Raw genomic sequence first — 11,043 nt, 5'->3', positions numbered from 1 at the left:
TGTTATTTTATGCGTATGTTGAGATACACCAAGTGAGAAGACTGGTCTTTGACAATTACCAATAGTGTCCAGTGTCTTTAACTTAGGAATAATAACTCATAAGTGAGAATACTTGAAACAATAATACTAATCATACGTGACATAACACTTTTGGTAATTATTCAAAATGGTTGTCAGCATAAAAACTCACTTGGTACGCAATGGAGATTGGTTGATGGTATAACACTTGTGAAAAACGGCTCCCTCTGAAGTAGCGTACTTTTTGAGAAAGAAGTCATTTCTCAGTAAAACATTTGAATTGATTTCGTGACCCCATGCGTGAGTTCTCGAAATCAAGCATGAAAGCACACGGTTTGTTTTTCTTCATATTATCCCGCAACTTCGACGACCAATGTCCAGCGTGTAAAGCCTTCGCGAAATGCATTATAAAACAACGACATAATATATAAATTAACACACGTAGTAAAAAAAAAAAAAAACGCTTCAAAAGACGACGATTATTTCGGAAGATGTCGTTGTCTCGAAATCACACTGTTTTCAATACAATTTAATTAGAGCGCCAGTCTGAAAGTATATTCACGATTCGTTTGCAGGAACATTACAGAATAAGAAACAATCTCGTCTTAGATCACATAATTCACATAAAACTTGAATACATCCCTTGAATTTTTTTCTGTTGAAATAATTGTTTGAAATGTCGGAATTTAATGAGAAATAAATAAACCAATCTCCCGTGTAGAGTTCATCGCTCAGTGAGCGTTCTATTCGTTTATTTTTTATTTTTTTATCGATGTCGTGTAAACCAATGTGTAATCGTTTTTCACTATTTTCCCGTGACCCAGATGGCCGTTCGATCTAAATCTTCTACCAGTTTATGAATATGGTGGATTATATATTAAGTGCTTATACAATGCCAGCAACGGTTTTGTTAGCAAAACCAATTATCTAACGAGGTCTCCCCATTAAGAAAAGACGATTAGCGTTTAACCGGTTATTAATTGGCATTTCTCCTTGAACAGCACTTATTCTCTACATCGTACATTCCGTTAGCTCAGAAGCCTTTGGACATGTACCCGTTGAGCCGCACGCTTAGAATGAAAGTCTTCGGAAACTGTATATTTGTTTTGTATACAAACAATATTGGGACAAATTGAAGTAAAGGGTATGTGCGTGTAGTGTCTTGGAGGGAGGCAGTGGTGTGGGTGGGGGGGGGGGGGCTACACCCCCTCAAGCGATATTACCATAATATAAAATGTTTGTTAAGATCTTCCTTGATTCAAGGTTACTGGGTGGCTGTTGCAACTTTGTGATCCATCAGTCAAGGTTTTTGAGTGTGGGTCTACCCCCCCCCCCCCCGGTAGATTAACGAGGGGTCCACCCGACAACGGCTCAATCATCGGAAGCAACAATTAGTTGTAGGCCTACTGCTTATGCGCAAATCCTGTATTGCCGGTCTGCTAAACTTATTCCTAGTCCTTCTGGCGTTTTGGCATTTTGTGACGTTTCCAATGATTGCTGAAAAAGAATAGTTCAGTTCAGTTTACTTTATTTTCCACAAAATCATAACAATACATCGATATGGTATCATTTTAAAAGTAACAGTTTAAACCATAGCAGATACTTAGTAGTTATGAGGCTGGCTTGGAGACGAGGATAAGTTTGAAACAGTTTCATTATGAACTGTTTCGTGACGACACGAGCTGAAATGTCCCAATATTATTATTGAGACATTTTTTACAAAGGGAGGAGAGCCTTGTGGCTCCTATTGAGATTAAGGTGCCTGTGTAATTATTAATTGATTGGACTTTGAAGTGTGACAGATGGTTTAACTGCATGGGGCACTTCACTGTTACAAGTTGCAATCTGCAAATTAAATCCACATGAGATCTTCATCATTCAACAGAGGGCGCTAAACACATTGACCGAATAATCTCTCCCCTCTCTCTCTCTCTCGCTCTCTCTCTATCTCTAGTCGACCGAGGTCGGAATCATGTTGAGGCTTGCCCATCCCTGTCTATCTCTCATTAGGTTGGGAAGATCAGCTGGAAGCACCCCGATATCCCTAGCAACTACATCTGTAAAGCTGAGCCTTTGTCTTCTCCTGTTTCTCCTTCCATGTTTTGGTGACCAGGTGATAAGCTGAGAGACAGGTTCTTTGGTGCTTCTGTATTAATGCCCTGCTAATCCCAGACGAAGGTGTTGTATTTTAGTGGATAGTTTTGGTTCCTTACCATACAGTTCTGTATTGTCATGTGTTGACTCCAGTGAACGTTGAAGCATTTCCGCAGGAGTTTTGTAGAGCACCCATCCAGTTTCTCTTCAAGTTCCCTTGTGACTGTCCATGAATCCCAGTCATACAATATAATTGATTTTACGTTTAATTTGAAGATGTTTGGGTTTGCTCTTTTTGTTGAGGCCTGATTTCCATACAGCATTCATTTTGTTGCACGCCGACCATGCCATGCCTGTCATATTCTTTTGGTAAGTTCCCCTTTGCTGTCTCTCACAAAGGACACCTAGTTGTAGTTGTCAACTATTTAATTAGTTGCATACTGCTACTTGTTTTGATGATTTTGTCGTTGGTGTTGATGTTGATTGTTAGATATTTGGTTTTTGATTCCAGCATGCCTTTCAACATTTCTCAGTAGCTCTTGGCCATTGTGCTGATCGCTGCAGAGACAAATATCATTCATTAAAATCCAGATCACATAGGACTTCTTTAGGGTATCTAGTGCTTCTTCTTTGGTTGAGTGTAAAACCTAGTCGCTCTGCTTCTGTGGTTGACTTCCTCATTATGTAGTCCAGTACAATAATGAACAAAAATGGGGCAAGTGTGCCGCCCTGTAAAACTCCTGCTTTGATTTTAAGGGATCAGTATTGCCGTCAGGTCAAAGAACAATATTGCTTCGATGTTTTCGTACATGGCTTGGATTGCGCTGACCATCTTCACTGGTATTCCATAACGCCATCAGTATTTTGAACACTTTCCACCTGTGAATTGTATCGAATGCCTTTCGAAAGTCATTTTGCAATTTATTATTTGGAAGTTGGTGAATTTTTGGTGGAATAATTGTCTCCCTTGTAAAGTGAAGTGAAGTGCAGTTTCATAGATGTGTGATTTATCATTAATGTGATTATTGTGTATTGAAGTGTATAACGTGTTTTATAGCCGTTATTATGGCATAAGTTTGGGTAATCAATATTTCAGATGGCCCGTAGTTGGAAGTGTGGAGTTGATACTAAAGTAACAGGTCGTCCAGGAACCGCTGGTTCACCGATGTGTATGTACAAAGGACGTGAGTGAGGAGGATCCATGCTGGAACTCGTTACCAAGAGCGTTGGACGGAACAATATTAAACTATAACTGAACTATTACTGCAAGGCAGTCAACAAGAAGCAGTCAACAAGTGTAGCATAGTGTAAAACCTCTAAACGCAGTGTATGAGGTGAATCTTCCAGAGTGGAAGTACTATAAAGTTGGTGGTGGAATATAATATAGTTCATTGTAATATTGAGGGGAGTGATTTCGGTTGGATTTTTGTTTGGTTTTGAAGTGTAACCGAGGACCTAGAAATACAGATAATAATTCATTGTCGTTTATTTCGTCGGGAAGTGGTTAGGTTGTTTTAACAATTTACTGAATCACTATTCCTATACGAAGAAGGAGTTCTCAGTTTTTGACCAGGTGAAATTATTATTAGCTGTTCCGACATTTCAGTCGGAACAGCTATTGTAATCGTCGAGATTTTTTTATTTTTTTATTATTATTATTCTTTCTTTCCTCAAAATCGTATTGACTTAACACCTGACTTTTAAAATTGTCAAATGTCAAATTATAATTATCAGAAAGAGACAAATCATATACCATATGAAGATTATGGCCTAACTTAAATTTGAGATTTATTTATATTAAAATTCTTAATTAATTATTCACGTGACAGCCGTGTGAATATTTAATTAGGCAATATTGTAACAATCATATCTCAAGAATTAAACATCCAATCAATTTTTTTTTCGGTTATGGGCTTGTCTTGAAGTGTAGATAAGACTTCCAGCCTAACGCTTTCAGTCACGTCATCATGACGTCATACGTTTGCACGTTTTATTTCTGTGTACAAAACATATAGTGCTAAAAGTGGAAACGTTTTACAGGTCAAAAACACAATAATTGACAATAACTTCAAAATAATTTATCTGTTCGTTTTCAAAATTTCATATTCTGTGTTGAAAAATTTACTGATTCTAATAAGAGATGTTTCAGTTTATTAAAATCAGTCAAGGTACGTCACTAATTAATGATTCATTAAAAATCTTGGCATCATGGGTACAACGTGATATGCATTGATCATTGCATTCATACATCTAACCTATGATTAGTGCAATACACAATTGGGTTTTGTAGATGTCATTGGATTGGGGGTAAGTTACATACCATCTTGTACCTTATGAAATGTATTAGTACGAAAAACACAATTTAAAGACTGTGACGTCATCACGTGTTAATTTATGCTAATTAGAAGCTTTAATGAGTGTTCTAATGAGTGTACTGTTGGACACATCCTAGCCCTGAGGCGCATAATGGAAGAGGCAGTAATCCATATTTTCCCCTCATGGTAACATTTGATAAATGTCAGAACAATCTTGCGGTCCATAATCCAATGAATAACACTCAGAGAGAATTTCTCGATTTACACTATTAGTTTATTCAATAAAACAATCCTCTATATATACACAAACCTTCCACTACAAATTACGTTTCAAGCTAAGGGTCAGTATGACTATGTACTAATAATTGCAATTCAAACTAGAGATAGTGATTGTAAACAATCACACAGCTGTTCCCGGATGTTTTGTTAATAAAAGTTCTCTATGCTACAAAAAACACACACATTACAACTCTATGACATGTGATTACCTGGTCTTGTATCCGATACTAAATCAAAAGGAGCTTAAACACAAAAAATAAAGGTCAACATGGCGCCATGGTCATTGTGCTGAATAAATGTAACACAAGTTCAAATATTGATTGTGTAGTTCTTGGTAGTAAAGGTCAATACTGGGTCACGGAAAGCCATGCTTGATTTTCAATGCCCAAAGAGTCCATAACTGAAAAAAGTTTGAAAATCTGCTGTGTAGTTCTTGAAATAAGGTCCCACTTCCGGTTGACCCGGAAAAAGGTCAACATGGGGTCATACCAACCCGATGCGATTGTCCAATGCCAAAGGAGCCCATAACTCTGTGGTGCAATCTTAGGCCAATAAGAGGCTTTCACTTACATAATGGAACAGAACATCTAAAAATGTGAGCAGCAGTAGAATCTTTTTGGTTAACAGCATGTTCAGGTGTTGATCTGACACGAAAGTTTAGGAGGCAAATCTGCCAAAGAGTGAGCACGCGAATGTGAAAACTTTACGGCATGGGTCCGGGCCCGCTTAAGGGCCCGGGACAATTTTGTATTTTTAGATGGTGCAATCTTTAGGCCATTTAGCGGCCAAATGGCAAACGAAACAGAACAATGAGCTGTGGGAATATTGTGTTCCAGTGCTCTACAGTTCCAGAGTGCAAAACATGAGTTTCATGATAAAGGTGGTCAAAAGCCACGGGGAACAGTTGATACTGTGTCCCACACCCTTCGAAAATGGGGTGGGGGTTCACGTTCCTTCCACTCTTTCAGGGGGAGGTGCAAATCTGTCAACGATGGACCATGCGTGTGGGAAGCCTTTACGTCGTGAGGTGCGGGCCCGATTAAGGGCCCGATGAAATTTTGCATTTTTAGATGCTCTGTGATGCAATCTAGGGCCAATTTTGAGGGGGGACATTTGATATAGTGTCCCCCACCCTAGGGACACCGGGTTTCGTCTTACACAGTGCAAAACTTGGGCTTCATGATAAAGGTGGTCAAAAAGGTGGGAGGACATTTGATATTGTGTTCCCCACCCTCCAAAAGGTGGGGGGGGGGGACACATGTCCCCCTGTTCCCCCCCCCCTGATTGACGCCCATGTTTGCTTGTACCAGGTGTGCACTCTTCACATGGGTCTGTAGCGTTGATTGAGAGTGTAGAAAATCGAATAATAGTCAGTTTATACAATTTTGTTGATAGTTTATAAATCAGTTTCCCGGTAATTTTCAGAAAGAAAAAAAATAACTCAATTGCAAATTCACGCATTTTCCTCTAGTTCATCGAAGCTGAAGTTTGTACAGCTACTAATGCTTTTGCATTTAATTTCGTTTTCGTACACATGATTTCATTCTCTCATCCAGATCATCCAGTCATGTCATGTAGATTATTAAAAACTATAAAATTAAGTTTCTATACCTATTTGCAGTTGATAAAATTGAAATAAGTTTACCTACCTCTAGCTTGTTTCTTTCATGCGATTAAATGATGAAATTTGCAACTTAACTGAGTGATATTATTTATTTCATAAACAGCGAATGCACCGGTTCCTTTGACTGCCTAAAGTGTTGGTGTCATTTTTTTAAATCGAAATTTAATGAGTCGGTCTTAATTTTACAATTTTTGTTGTTGAAAATTTGCTGAATGTTTTAATTTAAAAAGCTTACCCCAGGACACAAACAAAGAACAATGCACTTTACAACAACGTTTAGGTCCAAACGTCATAATGTTTTCCAATATAAACGTCGATTGCAGCCAAAGTATACTAGTGACGGAGTTCAAGATTTCAAAATTAGAAGCTTGTATTCACGGGGCAGGGAAAAGCAGCCATTTTAGATTTCTAGAAAGTGCATTATGATGACAAAAGGGCACGTTTGTATTCAATTTAGAAGAAGCCTTAGCAGTCATTTGGCTGTCTTGGAAATTGCAATAAACGACGGCAACCTTTTATTTTCGTTCGTTGATCTTGTGTTTAAATTTGTTGTCCACAATGCAAAAGGCCAATTAAGTTCTGCAGTTTAATTTGAACTTAATTGTGACTCCAAAACCCGACTCCGGAAGGCTTCGCGATCAACTACACATAACTTTTGTTTCAATTTTGAAATGGCGTTCTAAAGCAACAATACTATGAACATAATAAGGAAATCTAAGGAAACGACTTTACATTGACAATGCCCCCCCCCCCCCAATTAATCCCATATCTCTCATTCACCTATACATTTTTGACAAACAAACTGCGCTGGTTGGTATGTTAGCAAACATTATTCATTTTCTACTATTATTCAGAATTTCTGCTATCAGATTTGTAGTTTTGGCTTTCCATAGTTTATAAGAAAGGTCTGTGAACAACGCGTGACGACACAGCTGAGGCCTTTTATTTTCCGCCCTTTTATTTTGCGCCCTCACGTGGTTGAAAGACTGTATACACGTGACTCATTTTGTCAGGTGACCGACACATGAATTGGGCAGCCGTCTAATCACAACAACCATCCTTATGACCAGCATGGCTTCATTTACCGACGAAAAAGACAGTTTACAGCCAGCTGTTTGCATGGTAATCTAAATAAATAGTTCATTAGTGATTACTTGAATTGAATGGCCCCACACAGAATATTATAATTCAATGAAATTGACCTAATTAGGCAAGTTTGTTACTGTTATTACTATTTTGAGTAATATTAGTATAGGCCTATATTATTATTAATATTAGGCTAGGGGGCTTAAATTCAAATTAATTATTGGCATATTCAACCTTTCTTGCTGTCAAACTCAAACAACTTCGTGTGACCATCTATACTATTAAAAGCTTAACCCGCGCCATCTTGGATTGAAATTAGAAGAAAGTTTTAGACCAGAAAGTTTAAAGGACAAATTCAGATGAGAATAAACTAAAAAGAGGCCTACGCTCTTACCGCCCCCCCCCCCCAAAAAAAAAAAAGAAATCCCCCAAAACAGCGGTGGTAAAAAAAAACAGTAGATAGATTAGATTTTTGGCACACAGCATGTTCCCAAAACTCGCTTTATTTAGTGATGTAACAACGCTATGTATCGTGGGACGTGACACTCCATAAATAGCGATGAATAAGTAAAGGGCCCAAGATAGACTGGGTAAAATTTTTAAAAAAATCAACCCTGAAGGCAAATTGTGTTAATTTAAGTTTTTTAGAGGTATTGAGGGGTGCTGAGCTCGAACTTGCTGTATGCCAAGCTCAAAATTTTCCCATAATGCCTCAAAATCCCAAGTCAAATATGGCCGCCACAGTGCATGCAAGCTTTATGCGTGAACGGCGGGTATTGTAAACGGACAGCACCCACGCACTGCTGCTGCACTGCCTTGTAACACCGCTTTCACAGTTCGACTCGGCCGCGGCTCGGCAGTTCGTCGATCTACATGTAGTAGGCTGGTGCGATGCGGCAGAAAAACAACAGTGAGTACTGAGCAGAAAATGTAATATTTTGACGATGTTTTTTAATTTCACTCAACAGATAGGAAATGCAAGCATTATGAATGTATATTGAGTGTGTGTGGAAAGTGTTGGTAGTGTAGTCCAAAAGAAAGTTGAGTTATTGCTGGCTAACGGTCGTAAAACTTTCACCTATCAACGTGATTTGAAAAACGTATAGCGTTAAGGAGGCCCAAAATAGTTTCTAGAGTTTCGTCGACTAACAAAACATTTACTTGTGTAATTTAAAATGAACTTGAGGTTCAGGCTTTAGTGAAAACTTAAGTTGACGAATTATAAAGAATAATATATTATGCAGGAACTTAAAGGAAGTACGCAGTACACTTTTGCTCATGTAATTGAGTCTGTACTTACCCGGAAGAAGAAGCTTAGAAGGAAGGGTCTTACTTTGGTAATGAGCTCCCCCTTCCCCCAACTTGTCATAAAGATGGTAAGCATTCTGCGGAATTTATTAGTCTGAAATGCTCCCGATTGATAAGAAATCAATAGCTTGGAAAAGATTCAGGCATGAATCGTTTCTCAGAATTCTGAATGCTGCAGCTAGAGTCGAGTTGGTACTTGCTGTCACCTCGTTAAATGTGGATGGATCTGACTTTCTTGTGAAATACTGTCACAGTTTTTATGCTGTTTTCTCAACAACTAGGCCTATACACTGTATTCAGCTGAAACTTTAAAATGTGGTTTTATGGACTCTTTCTTGATAACCTTGCCAATAAATCAGCATTTTAGCTCTATACAATTAATTTGTGACCCTACCTTACTGAAGACAAAGAGGGCCTAATCATAAATCTATATTATTTTTTGATAAACAGTATGGTCCAGCTAATGTGAGAAATCTTGAGCCAGGCAAGAAGATGAAATGGTGCACATGTGGACTCAGTAAAACTCAACCATGGTGTGATGGTGAGTAGTGGTAACACTCATTTTGCATATTTAACATGTTTAATTACACAATGACAAAAGCTCCAGTATGTATAATGTAAATCACATAATAAATGTGCCTTGAATCTGTTTCTTTATTTTACAAATTGTTGAAGAACAATGCCCATACTTAAGTGATTTTGATTGTGACATCACACTTTGCTCAACAAATCAATCTGAGCTCTTTGTGAAGTCAACCCAAGTAGTTACGCAAGACCTTTCTGTCCATGAAATGCTGTATTCTGTGCAGTAGTCATCGTTTGGGTTGCCACCTAGTTAGGGTAGAAGTTTCTGCCAATGGAAAGGATCTTAATAGTCTTTGTTTATGTTGGAATGAAAACACTTAACGGTAGAAAATTAAAAGTCCGAAGATTGACATTTTGAACTTCTGCTCTCAATTCCTTTTTGAGTTTGAATTTAAAATGGGCAGTGCACTGCAGTGTAACACAAATGAGTAATAATGATGGATTTTTGTATCCATTTGTTTTACAGGTGCTCACAAAGGGACAGGTTTCAAATCCCTGAAGTGGATAGTACCTTCGAAGCCTCAATCTCTCTACTCAATCTGCCTGTGTAAACACACCAAGGATCCACCCTTCTGTGATGCAACACATACTAATCTACCAGACACTATAGAACAATTAAAGAAAGTCTGCCCAATTAAAGATGACCATCAAACTAAGTGCCCTAAGCTATGCACCAAGTGTGGCTGGGTACCAGACTTTTGATGCTTCTCTTCCTTACAAGGGAAGCTAAACTAATCTAGACTCTATTTTTATTAAGTGCTTTAAATTAAAAGCAAAGGACACTATTGGTAATTACTCAAAACAATTGTAAGCATAAAAACGTACTTGGTAACAAGCAATGGAGAGCTGTATAAAACATTGTGAGAAACGTCTCCCTCTGAAGTAACGTATTTCTCACTAAAAGATTTGGCCTCAGCTGAGGTCTCGAATTCAAGACATGAAAGCACACAACTTCGTGTGACAAGGGCGTCTTTTCTTCCATTATTCTCTCATAACTTCGACGACCAATTGAGTTCAAACTTTCACAGATTTGTTCTTTTATGCGTCATGAGGATACACAACATGAGAAGACTGGTCTTTTAAAATTACCAAAGGTGTCCAATGCATCTAAGAATATTAAAGGTTTTTACCCATACACCGATGTGTATTAGCACTGTACACTCGGTGAGTCCTGTGAAAAACAAATCACAGGCATACTGAGTACAGAAAGTACTGAGTATACAGTGCTAACACACATTGGTGTAAGATATTACTAAGATGGGATTTGAACCCAAGACCCTTGCAATTCTAGAGCAGTGCCTTACGAACTAGACTAGCAAGGTTTCCCGGTAGAGGCAGTTCCAATCTTATGTTTTGGCAGCGGGTACAGCAACGATAATAGATGTTAAATTTGCATCGGTACAAAGAATAAAGAATATTAGTTTTGGTTTTTATTACCGATGTGTGTAATAGCACTGTATACTCTGTGCTTTTCCCCCGAGTCCGGTGAAAACAATCACAGGCATATTACTCGGGTGGGATTTAAGAACAGTTGACTTAGAAGGAAAGGGTTAAAGAGATTTACAGCCTTAGTGGTAATTAATGAAACAAGGGATGTGAACAAAAAGAAAAGGCAGACTTTGTAAACAAACATCCTGTACCCAAATTCATTCTTTATTTTCATAAATTCTTCTGCGCAATTGAAAACTTGATATACATTGAAACCCAGAGAACCTACAATTTCATCATTAGTTT

General features: G+C 38.1%; 1 protein-coding gene across 1 annotated transcript; it reads left to right on the top strand.

Annotated features, from left to right (window-relative positions):
- The first annotated feature begins 7,346 nt into the window (after positions 1-7,346).
- LOC117303259 (CDGSH iron-sulfur domain-containing protein 3, mitochondrial-like) lies at positions 7,347-10,154 on the top strand. Its single transcript, XM_033787415.1, has 3 exons — positions 7,347-7,452; positions 9,175-9,265; positions 9,776-10,154. The coding sequence occupies exons 1-3, from the start codon at positions 7,393-7,395 to the stop codon at positions 10,009-10,011; spliced, it is 387 nt and encodes a 128-aa protein (XP_033643306.1). The 5' UTR covers positions 7,347-7,392; the 3' UTR covers positions 10,012-10,154.
- Positions 10,155-11,043: the final 889 nt, after the last annotated feature.

This window comes from Asterias rubens, chromosome 19 (genome assembly GCF_902459465.1).
Source record: "Asterias rubens chromosome 19, eAstRub1.3, whole genome shotgun sequence".
Classification (NCBI taxonomy): domain Eukaryota; kingdom Metazoa; phylum Echinodermata; class Asteroidea; order Forcipulatida; family Asteriidae; genus Asterias; species Asterias rubens.
Note: the sequence above shows the minus strand (reverse complement) of the source record. Positions and strands in the feature narration are given on the sequence as shown.

Coding starts and splice junctions, on each gene's coding strand:
- LOC117303259 (XM_033787415.1), top strand. CDS start 7,393: ATGACCAGCATGGCTTCATTTACCGACGAAAAAGACAGTTTACAGCCA. Junction 7,453..9,174: donor TACAGCCAGCTGTTTGCATG/GTAATCTAAATA, acceptor TTTGATAAACAG/TATGGTCCAGCTAATGTGAG. Junction 9,266..9,775: donor AACTCAACCATGGTGTGATG/GTGAGTAGTGGT, acceptor TTTGTTTTACAG/GTGCTCACAAAGGGACAGGT.